Consider the following 12,725-nt stretch of genomic DNA (forward strand, 5'->3'; position numbering starts at 1 on the left):
TTTTTTTTTTTTTTTTTGAGATATCTGCAAAATCGATAAAAGTAAAAAGATAAAACCTTAATATTTGATACAGTGAATGACAAAAGAACAGGAAGAATAGGCAAATAGTGATGTGGAAAGTTCACTGGATTTGGATCACATGGCAATAGTGTGAAGTACTATTATGAAGAACCAGACACCGACATGCACTGATGATTAACTCTTTTACTCATTCATCACACATGAATTTCCAAAGTAGTAAAGTTTTAGGTTTTGCTACATCTGCATTAGCAGATGAAATAATGAGAAAAGTGTATTGTAACTTGCAATTACTAATTCAGGAAACAAGTCAGTTAAATAAGAGTTGCACATGAAGCAGAAATGTGTAAATCTACTCTTAATATCATTTTGGCATAATTTTAGAATTTCTTGGGACGGCAATACACATTGTAAAAGCTCCTCCACCCACCAAAGAAAAAATCTCTATTTTCTAGAACTTCACTACTTACTACAATAAAATATATTTCTGAGAACTTTCTTCATCATCATCTTCCTTATACCCTCTTTTACCTTGCGGTGTCGAGGGTCCATTGATCATCGGACCTCACTCCGTTTACAGGATAAGGTGGTCAGCCTTATGCCCCGGTGTATCCTATGGCCTGTAGTGTTGGGTTCTCAAGGCCAGTTTGCCTGCTTTGCAGGATGAAAAACCCCAGAATAAACTGGGGAAAAACCCTGCTGTCCATGCCCAAGACTGGCAAACTTGGCTATAGCTGAGGAAGATCCTTCAGCTCTTCACGTCACTGACGAGAATCGAACCTAGGACACTCCTTCCCCAGGCATATGGTTGCAAAGCGCATAGTCACTAGGCTAACTGCGCGTACACAATTTAGCATTGAGATTAGCAAATCAGAGAAACTTGCCAAGAAATTATATTCTTGTTTTATCTATGTGTAAGCAAATAAAGTTTGCATGTGAAATACATTCAAGACTAGGCTACCTGCAAATAGAGGTTAAATAACCACTATATACAACCTTGTATATAACTTCTTTATACAAGTAGCATAGCGAATGTATTTCACATGCAAACTTTGTTTGCTTACACTTGTATAAAGGATAAAACAATAGAATTTCTTGGAATTCTCAAAATCTAAACATATTTTATTATAGTAAGTACTACAGTTCAAATGTTTTTCACTGGAGCATTATTGCCCAAGTGCAATAATGCTCCAGTACTAGAACATCATCCAAAGTAGCTTATCAAAAAGTTTTGATGTACTGGAAGTACATCATAACTGTCAAAATGACCATGATGAAAATACTACATGCTTAGTGAATTTTGCTCTTTTGCTGTTATTTCTTAAAAAGAATGTACAAAAGTTCCTTTTCTCATTGTGAAGTTTGTGTGTACAGGTTTGAACTAAACAAGTAGTCTTTATATTATAAAAAAAAAAAAATGAAAAGCAGCAACTTGAAATTAACAAATATGGAATCCTATTTTACTTGTTTTAATGGCTTTTTACAACACATCAGGTCAAAGAAGCAAATACTTTATCAATATATATGTCAGAACAATCAGAATGATTTCCACAACAGCTTGAATATTTCACATTATACATTACATGTTTTTGTGATCATTTTTGTAACCTTGAGAATGATTAAGTAATAAAATATTTGCTTCTTTTATCTATTGCGTTATAAATTATTAAACCTTCAAAGTAATATGTATAACCAACCACAAGTCTAAATAGACATTTAGATGGATCATGTAGTGCAAAAAGTTTTATTTACAATACAGTGAAAAAAAATTATAGCACAATCACACATCTGATTGTTCCAGAAAACAAATATACAATTCAGATTTTAACAATGCTGACAAGGTTATTTTGTATGTCAGAAATTCCCTGGTGATGTGGATGAACAGTAAAGGAAAAAGCTCCAGAAGTCTCACTAGAGCATGGACAAAAGGAGTTTTAATTGAGCAATGGTTGGTTCAATGAAATTGCAATATTTTTATTTCTTATTCTGTGCAAAAGATCAAAAACTGAGAAAATTATAAAAAAAAAACTTGGTTGGAAGCATATTAATCTTTTATAATACAGTACTATTGTAAATATAAATAACATCTATAACAGTAGAGTAAATAACATGAGTGGTCCAAAAACATTATCTTTTATTATTATCCCAGTTATAACACCAAAACACTTCACTACTAATGAGAAACATACTGAAGTTATACTAAAATATATTAACTATGTAATTTTGCCATTCTGTTTTATATACCATAAGATATTATAATAACAGAACCCCACATGTCTATCACTAATTGTCTGTGATATAACTGTATCTATATTACACTATTATAATTAACACACATAATTCATATAAACATACTCTGACACTCACTAATGAACAATTCTTTTTATTTCTTATATTTTATACAATTATATTTAATTTTTTAGTGTCATGAAATGAATTTTTCAAATTATCAGATACTGATGCAAAATGAATTTAATTGGAAAATACACATCTGGTAGGTGTTCACTGAAATTGTAAGAAAATGATATAGGATACTGAACTGAGAAAAAATAGTAATAATTTCAATGTAAGACCACTTCCTAAATTAACTTCATAATGCAGGGCATATTAACAGTTCAAAGAAAGCATCTTTAGTGGCCATACCTGCAGAGAAATAAGCAAATAATTAGTTGATGTCACTTAATACATTATCTAAAAGCAACTTATTAATATAATAATGAAGTGTTCATGAATGTTCATAAGTTATGTTGTCATTGACAACTGCCCCTCCCTCAAAAAAAAAAGTCAAAATGAAAACATTTTACATCAATTCACATTGACAAAAAAGCTGCTAGGGCATCATTAAAGTTTTGAGTAAATATACCTTAAAACTACATGGATACACTTTGGTGTATCCATGTAGTTTAAATCCATTTAAAGCAGTTATATTTAACATCCTGCCTAATACTTATTAAATTACTCAAGGAATTTACAATGCACAAATGATATAAATTAAAAATTAAACTTTAATAATCTACATTCCAATATTTCGACAACGTCATATTGCCATTTTCACAGGAACTTAAAGATACGTGCACGCAGGCACTATATACAGTAACTGAGGACGAAGCTGTTTCTCCTAGTCCTGATGGGGCTATGTACGTATTCTCAGCCGTTGGGCTGAAGGTCTTCTGATGTAAGTTTCCCAAATTTGTTGAGGTTTGGCATGTTTCTTAGGGCTGAGGCTGATTCCATGAATAGCCTTTCAAATCTGAATTTGCTACTTATTGTAGCTTTCTTGTCTGCGCGGTTAGCCTAGTGGCTTTCTGCTTCGCAACCATATGCCTAGGGAAGGAGTGTCCTAGGTTCGATTCCTGTCCACGACGTGAGGAGCTTAAGGATCTTCCTTAGCCATAGCCAAGTTAGCCGGTCTTGGGCGTGGACAGTAGGGTTTTTTCTGCCAGTTTATCTGGGGTTTTTTATCCTGCAAGCAGGCAAACCGGCCCCGTGAACACAGGTTACGGTCAGAAATACTTACGGCAAGGAAGGACAGGAAACCACCTTGCTCACAATCATCTCCCTAGTATGGTAGCATATAGTTACCCCCCCCCGGCCGTATGGCAGAAGGGAATAGATAGATAGTAGCTTTCTTCCACAGTATTCCGTGGAGAGTATCCAGAGTATGGTCTGAAAGACCAGAGTGACTATACTGATGAAAACAGATGTAGTCCTTGTGCTATGAAATTCTGATATTTGCTGTCGTGCCTGTTTGGCCAAAGTAGGACAGCTTACAGCTGCAAGGGACCTGGTATACACCAGGTAGGTCTAAGGAAGGTGGTTGGTCTTTAGTGGAGCAGATGAGGAACGCCAATTTTTTATATGGTCTGTAACAAGAGGTCAAGTTATGGTTTTTTAGGATTTTGGTAATTTTTTCTGAGGTGCCTTGGATGTAGGGAATGGTGATGGATTTAGAATAATCCTTGTTGTGAAGGGGTGGGTTGTGGTTAACTGGTGTCAATATTTTTTGGACTTTTTTTTTTTGGAGGGGCAGCCATCGGCTAAGAAAGTGTTGAGGATGTGGTTTAGTTCTGTGGTTAGGGCATTGTCATTTGAACAGATAAGTATTTTTCCTTGACAAACGGAAAATTCTACAAACAAGTAGAGGGGACAGCCATGGGTTCACACAACTCTCCCCACCCTTGGCCAACTTCTTTTATGGAGACTTTTGGAAAAAAAAAAAAAAACCTTAAACTCTGCCCCACAGAAACCAACCATATGGCTTTGCTATGTTGATGTGTTCACTATTTGGCCACATGGCTCTGACACACTCCTCTCCTTCCTAACACACCTAAACAACCAACACCCCAGAATCAAATTCGCCCTGGAAAAGGAGCCTCCCTTTCTTAGACACACTAGTCACCCGCCAGCAGCCTGATGGACCCTTGGTTTTCTCAGTTTATAGAAAACCCACTCATACAGGCAGATATATTCACAACAATATGGAGTTAAGACGGTACACAACAGGGCTAAACTTATCTGTTCAAATGACAATGCCCTAACCACATCCTCAACACTTTCTCAGTCAATGGCTACCCCCCCCCTCCCTGCAAAAAAGTCCAAAAAATATTGACACCAGTTAACCACAACCCACCCCTTCACAACAAGGATTATTCTAAATCCATCACCATTCCCTACATCCGAGGCACCTCAGAAAAAATTACCAAAATCCTAAAAAAAACATAACTTGACCTCTTGTTACAGATCATATAAAAATTGGTGCCCCTCATCGGCTCCACTAAAGACCAACCACCTTCCTTAGACCTACCTGGTGTATACCAGGTCCCTTGCAGCTGTAAGCTGTCCTACTTTGGCCAAACAGGCAGGACAGCAAATATCAGAATTTCATAACACAAGGGCTACATCTGTTTTCATCAGTATAGTCACTCTGGTCTTTCAGACCATACTCTGGATACTCTCCACAGAATACTGTGGAAGAAAGCTACAATAAGTAGTAAATTCAAATTTGAAAGGCTATTCATGGAATCAGCCTTAGCCCTAAAAAACATGCCAAACCTCAACAAATTTGGGAAACTTACATCAGAAGACCTTCAACGGCCGAGAATACGTACATAGCCCGCTAGGGCACCATCAGGATTTTTAGGAGAAACAGATTCCTATTTCATCCTCAGTTACTGAGTGTAGTGCCTGCGTGCACGTGTCTTTATTTTAAGTTCCTGTGAAAATGGCAACATGACGTTGTCGAAATATTGGAATATAGATTAAAGTTTCATTTTTAATTCATATCATTTGTACGTTGTAAATTCCTTAATTAATTTAATAAGCATGTATAACCAACGTCTAAGCCTTTCTACAAGAATCCTGCCTAATATTAACTCATATGTATTCTCAAAAGTTGAAAGGGCAATAAGACAGCTGTTTGGAGCTTATGCTTATGTGGATTCAAACCCCAAAATTTCTGGATTGCATTTACCTGCTTCTATGCCATTCCATTTGATATAGCTCCCTTTACATGATATAGCAACTTCCTAGCAGTTGTGGTAAAAAGCATTAGCAGAATTTTGCCTTGAACTCAGATATTGCACCCACAATAATATATTATTAATTTTTTGAATCACAGTGATTATGTCATGAAATATTTTTTTCATTTAATACAACATTGAGATTTTAAAAAAGAAAGATGGTACAGTGTGCCAGATTTGGCAAGTAAGGAGAGTAAAAATATAATCTGTTGTTTTCGGCAAGAAATTCCTGTACAGAAAGCAGAGTGACAGACTTATCATGAAGGTGTGTTATCTTCATGCCATTTTAGATTTCTGATTAACTGGTTTGCAGATGCATCTAGTCTCATTAATCATCCTTGATTAATGCCATTCTTATTTTCAACTGATTAGCTTATTCTGCTACTCATGAGGACCAATTCTTTTCTCTCTTGGTTCCCAAGTGTTTCTAGCTCTATCAAGTTAACCTGTTATGTCAGACTGGAAGATTAGTTAACATCTGTTTGCTTTAATATGTTGAGATCCTAAAACTGTATTCTGATGTTACACATTTATGGTTGTGTCATATTAGAAATGCTATATAAGATAAGTTATTTCTATAAGTTCTCTAGAATAAGAGTTGATTGCAAAAATTGTTGACCATGCATGTATATCTAACTTAAATATCAATGCAGTTAAACAAAAACAAATTTACATATTTAAAATGAATTTTATCATCCCACACATTTGCCATTTTCATCATATCAGTGATGAAAAGTAATTTTTTCTATTTTGCTATTAGTGGAACTTGACAGGCAGCCAGTGAGTTCCATATCAATAAATATACCAGAGTGAAAAGACAAACTTTTTAAAATATCTTCTAAATAGAAGTTTCCGATTCAGCATCTTTCAAGCAAATGTTTAAAAATGTGACAGAATTCTCTTAGTAACAAGTGATATGTGACTATGTCAAAGTCATGTCTAGGAGACGGTTCACCAATGACTGACTGACTGACAATCTCTTTGAGTATATCTCAAAGTTAGCATGGAACTGGTGGTAACCATAGCAACTAGGATAGCACCTCGTTAAAAACTTTCAGGAAGTAAGGACATAAAAGGAATACTTTCAGCAGGGACAGACTAGCAAAGAGGATCAACTAAGTGAAATGCATGCCATTCTGAATGCTAGACTAAGAGTTATTTTCATGACACTACACAACCACTTAAGAAAGGTTATACTATACTGAAAAAAAGAAATTGAATTGAATCAATATGATATGAAATTCATTGTACATTACTAAAAAACAATTTTATGAGAAATAAAGATTGAGACTATCCAGGGAACATATGTGCCCAGCATTTTTATCCTTAATTATATGAGATATAAAACTATGTCGACAATGATTTAAGATATTAAACACTTATTAAAACGTTTTTCTTAACATCATTGTGTCCATTTATAACTTAAGAATTTATGAAACAAAAAATACATTACATATTTGTGAAACAGCATTAAATATTTGACTGAGATAGATAAGTTTAATGTCATCAAGGAATTACTATATTATTTCGAAATAATTCTGCCAATAAAAAATGGTTCAATTATAATGTGGGGAAAAGGTGGCTTATCATCACAAATTGTTTTACCAATAAATGCAGAATTATAAAAAATTCTGCAAACAGTTAAACCAAGAACTAGTTTAACCACAGAAATTATTGTATTGAAGCACACAGTTATCAATTCACATGGTTGTTCTTGTTGTACAAAATGTATACCAAATGAGCATATAATTATATTTACAGCTATTTTGCCTGCTTCTGTTTAGGAGTGTCCCTGTTTAAATGTCATTGGCTTTTTACTCATGGATTCTTAGGGCATTGTAGATGTATATTAACCAATAAATATATGTAGCATAAAGGAAGAGAAATTTACAAATACTTTTTTCTGGGTGTTGTGGCTTTTCTTGTTTCTGCGATGTGCAAACTACTGTGTGTGTGTGGGGGGGGAGGCAATGTGGAAGCATTAAAATAAAAAAATATACATATACACACATTTTCACACAAAAGAAAGAGTAGAAAATTTAATGTTCACTGCCTGGTGTGAGACCAGTTCTGCTTATTAGACTTAAAGTAGCTTTGAAAAGTTCAATGTTTGGTCTCTAGAAAAGGTTTTCTAGACTATATAAAAATCCTTAGTCCACCCACAGTACATTTGTACTATTAGGTTTATATTAAAAAACTTTCGTGAATGGGAGAGGAAAAAAAAATAAAATAAAAAAAAGTTGGATAAAGGAAACAGCTACTCAGTACTGGGTAGCATTTGATAGGATGTCCCTTTGCAATATGGCTTCTAAATTCCCTGTCCACAATCAACCCTAAATCCCTGGTCTTACTGGTTTACTGCAGTTTAGTTGTATCAATGTAGTACACAGCATGCAATCTCTTTCATCTGAATGTGCATCATGATCTTACACTTGGCCATATTAAATTGGCAGCTGTTATCATTTATACACCCACTCAGCCAACCAGGTCAGCAAATTACTAAGGCAAGACCTACCTTTCACGAAACCATTGCTGCCCCTATAAATTATCATATTCATATCTGTTAAGTCTGAATTCTGTCTGTAACAAACTTTAACCAAGTGTCCTGGGAGAGTGACTGAAGTATAATTTGCTACCCCTGTCTGAACTTCCTTTACGCAATGCAACTATTTTTCTGTTTTTCCTCTCCTTAGGCACCTTCCATGAGGCCTAGGGATTAAGTAGTTTTGTCGGATGAGCTGCCAATTCCCTTGCACATTCTCATAACACACATACTGATGTTCTATCTAATCACATGGCAGTATCTGCATTAAGGTTCTGTCTGCAATAATTCAACTACCTCTATTCTCACATCAGACACAGGAATATTTCTACCCAGATGGCACACACTTGCAAAATGATCACATAGTAACTCAACTATTTTGTTTGCTCCTGTTATTCCCCTAACCATTAGTATTTTTTAATGTCATTCTTCCTTTTACTTGCCACATAGCAAGAGCACTTTGGAATTTCCTTGGCCTCATCAACTAGCTTCCTCTTATAATCAACTTTGGCTTTCCTTGCCATATAAGTCATTCTCTTTGACCGTGTCCTGTATTGTTTTGATGGTTTTCTGATCCACCCTTTCCTTTATATATTCTCCAACTCCTGCATAATGATGCTATTGTTCATCCATCTAACTCCTACCTGATTAATCCTCTCCACTCTGGGTATACAGTCTGCTACTGTTTTCTTCAAAACACTCCTTGACCATTTCCCATATTGCTAACATCTTTCCCTTACAAATTCTTATGCCATGGCACTGCTTTAAACCAACTCCTTAGTTTTTCATAATCACCTACTTTGCAATTCTATATAAATCCTTACTTAACAGAAAATTCTACATGCCTGGCAATCTCTCAGGTCATGATCACATGATGCTTTCCTCAAAAGGAGGCAGTGTGGTTTACCTTGGTTACTGCTAAGTTCTCCAATGCTACCTTCAGCACTCTCATACCTCAAGTCCTCTCCATACATACTGTCCCTAACATAATTCATACTAGATGCATTATGTGATCACTCATTCACCTCTAGGATGCCTGCACCACCACTACTAACTCCCCCCCCCCCACACACACACCACCAACGACTAGTTTTCCTGACCTGACATTTCTGAACTCTCACACCCATAAGCCCATTTCATTCCTTTTGTAGAACTTGCACATCGAATCATTTTCAATCTTAACCCCTCTATTTCACTATCATACTGTGGCAGAAGATTCATAATCTTTACTCTTAGTCTTCTTGTACTACTTGTTACCTGTCAATCATTTGTACCTGTCAAATGCTACATGTTGATCTCTATAGTCTACACTTAACTGGATCAGGATAGGACACTGACAATGCAAAGAGATGCTCCACAAATGAACTGACCTCTCCATACTGTGACTATGGCAATTTAGTCCAGACCATTAAACATATTAGTGACTGTCCTGCGTTTTCTTTTCTTGGAAAAGATGTGGACTTTTTTTTTTTTTAATGTTAAACGTGATGCTTCATTGTGGACTCCCAGTCTGTTAAACTGCCTCTGTAATTTTATCTAATAGTTTCATAACTGTTCATTCTCTCTCTTTCTCAGCCTGCCAATGCCACTAACACCAACCAACATTCTACAGATGAACAGCCTTTTATAGATAGGATTCGGATTATAAAAATAAAAAAAAAAATGGAGGTATATTGTGCAATGTAATATGCTCATCTCAATAAAGGAAAACTTTTTTTTTTAACATTGGCCCTGCCCATGAAAGGTTATTTGCAAACATATAGTACACATTTGGTACTACTGGTGGAATTAAGGATTTTTTAAAATCAATTTTTATATATATATATATATATATATATATATATATATATATATATATATATATATATATATTTTGTAATTTAATCTGTTTTTTTACATAGTCTGGAAACCCTGCTCTAGAGACCAAACATGGAACTTTTTAAAGCCACTTCAGGTCTCTAATAAGCAGAGCATAATCTCCCACAGTGGGATTTGAACCAGCAACCTGTCTGTTGGAGAGCAAGTATGCTAATCACTCACCCAACCAGACTAATAAACTAAATTTTGTGATATTGAAACAATGCCAATGAAATATCCCTTATTTCATTGAGATTCACAGAGTACGATGTTTGATTCCTGCCCCCTTTTTTGGGTAGAATGTGGTTTATAAAAGTGGAATGAAAACAAGCAGGCTAAAAGCAATCACACTGATAATTTAATATACATTTAACTTGAAAAGCTGCTAGCTACCAAACTTTCATTTCATCCTATGAGTTATGACAGTAACTACAGTTTTATCAAGAAGACTGAAAGTGAACAGTAATTTGATGGTATATGAACTGTCACTATTCTTAGAAATAAGTTTATTTTCAAGGATAAATACCAGTGGTCATCTCTGGACCACAGATCTTAAAAACAACTAGGGAAATGAACTCAGGTTTATTTAACATCTTAAACATATCTTGCTGGATCATTGCAGCTGGAACTATAAAGATTAAATTCTCACATTTTGTATGATGACTGCTTATTAGGAAAGTCAGAGTGGAGAAAATCAACTGAAAATAATCAGTAGTGTGAAAAAGCTGACAGTTTTGTTAGGAAAAAAAAAAAAATGTAGTTTTGAACAGGCATCACTTTTGGGACACTCCCTTTTTTCTTGCATGTAATCTACTTTTCTTTGCCTGACTTTTAGCCATAATGCAGAGAATTTCCTTTCAAAATAGTGTGAATGAAGAATTTGAAGAAGTACTGTGAGAAAGTTGGGTTTTTCACCTTGCATACAGGAAAATCAGCCAACAGGACACGTGCAATTTATTAGTGGTGGTGGGTGGCAGATGGTGTTGTGTATTGAGGGTGGTAGTAGTATCATAGTGTGTAGCAAGAGGATTAAGTAGAGGAGATGATGAGTTGTGTAATGATTTAGTGCACCCTTCCACAATGAATCCAAGGACTCCTTGGAGGTGTCACTATAATAGAGATATGACAGGAGAAAGAATGACTATAGAAGGATAACTTTAATGAGTGTTGATGGTAGACAGATGGAGGTGGACGAAATTGTTGAGCTACTGAGTGACCATTTCGTAATGGTATTTCATCCAGGCAAAGATGTTATGCCAGAAGTGATGGACTGATGGGAGAGCAGAGGTTGATGAACTGGAAGGACTTAGGTTATTAGAGAATCTGAATGCAAATATGGCTGTGGGATAGGATGGGATGTTGGCTTGCATTTTATGAGAATGTTCAGGGGAACTGATGCCATTGATTTGATGCTGTTTAAGTCCCAAGAGAGTAGAAGGAGGACAAAATAATTCTTGGCATAAAGGAGGATCTATGTTTGTGGTAGCAAATTATAGGCCAATCAATATCTTAGGAGTAGTGATAAGAGCTCTAAAAATATTAGGAATAGATGGATAAAACTATGATCTTTTATGAGGGACAGCATAGTTTTGTAATCATGCCTTAATAATCTAGTAACTTCTATAATAGAGTGGCAGCTGATTGAATAAAGGAAATAACTACAAGATGATATTGCTCAGTTTTGCAAAAGTGCTTGACAGAATATCACATGGAATTCTGTTACACAAACTGCAACAAATGGGGACAGATATGAAATTGGATGATATGGACAAAGGATGGCTGATGGACAGATACCAAAAAAGCAGTATATAGAGGAGCAGAATCCAGGAGATGGCAGGCAGGCAGGTGACTAGTGGTTGTGCTACAGGGCTCTGTGTTTAGATCACTGCCATTTAATTTGTACATAAATGATATGGGAAATAATTTGAAGGCAGATATTCAGTTGTTTGCTGATGATATAAAGTTGGGGTAGGTAATAGTTAATCAGGATAATGTAGAGATCTTGCAGGATGATTTAATTAGGATGACATTGTCAAAACATAATATATGTCAATTTAATGTAGAAAAGTAATGTTATGCATTTTGGAATACAAAGATGCAAGCTGTGTACCACATTTATGGAACTGTACTCTAGGAAACTGATGAAGCCAGGGATTTGGAGGGGGGGGGGGGGGGAAGTAGCAGAGATAAGGGAGTTATCATTTGTCTTCATGAAGTCTTGATACAACCACATCTGGATTACTGTGCTCAAATCTGATCACCTACCACCTGGGTTTCTTAAGGATGAGAAAGTGTTAGACAGGATCCAAAGGCAAGTGGTCTGTGGAATGCACCTTATGAATAGACATTTGTGGGTTGCAAAAGTTGGTTGATTAAAAAAAAAGGAGAGAGGGTATGATAGAAACATTTAAGTTATTCAGAGGACTAGATTTTTTTGCTTGGAAAGTGGTGAATGAATGGAATGGGCTGCTTGAGTCTGTTGCGAGTGCTTTGTCAATAGTTTAAAGGAGAGAAATGATAGATCTTGTGTCAAAAGTTTAGGTCTCCCACAATGAGTCTTAGGACTCCATCATGAAGGTGCCTGTGCAATAATAACAGAACCTAATTTCAAAAAGCAATTTATAAACTTTTGAAATTTGCAACTTTAAGTGATGTAATATAAAGATTTTTTTTTTTTTTAAATGTCAATCCCATCCATGAAAGGCTGCAAACCTATCACACATTAAAATCAGATAAGCAAGATGGTGATCCTGTGCAAGGCAACAAAAATCATCTACCATCTAAAGACC

At 35.5% G+C, this 12,725-nt stretch overlaps 1 protein-coding gene across 1 annotated transcript in view; it reads right to left on the minus strand.

The window, feature by feature from the left end:
- Positions 1-1,746: 1,746 nt before the first annotated feature.
- The window catches only part of Roc1a (Regulator of cullins 1a), a 50,392-nt gene continuing 39,413 nt past the window's right edge, over positions 1,747-12,725 (minus strand). Inside the window, exon 6 of the mRNA XM_090393593.1 lies at positions 1,747-2,661. Within this exon, the coding sequence (XP_090249719.1) occupies positions 2,649-2,661 (13 nt within the window). The 3' untranslated portion in view covers positions 1,747-2,648. The remainder of the gene's footprint in view (positions 2,662-12,725) is intronic.

This window comes from Typopeltis vanoorti, chromosome 6 (assembly GCF_054136105.1).
Source record: "Typopeltis vanoorti isolate ZY-2024b chromosome 6, IOZ_Tvanoo_1.0, whole genome shotgun sequence".
Classification (NCBI taxonomy): Eukaryota; Metazoa; Arthropoda; class Arachnida; order Uropygi; family Thelyphonidae; genus Typopeltis; species Typopeltis vanoorti.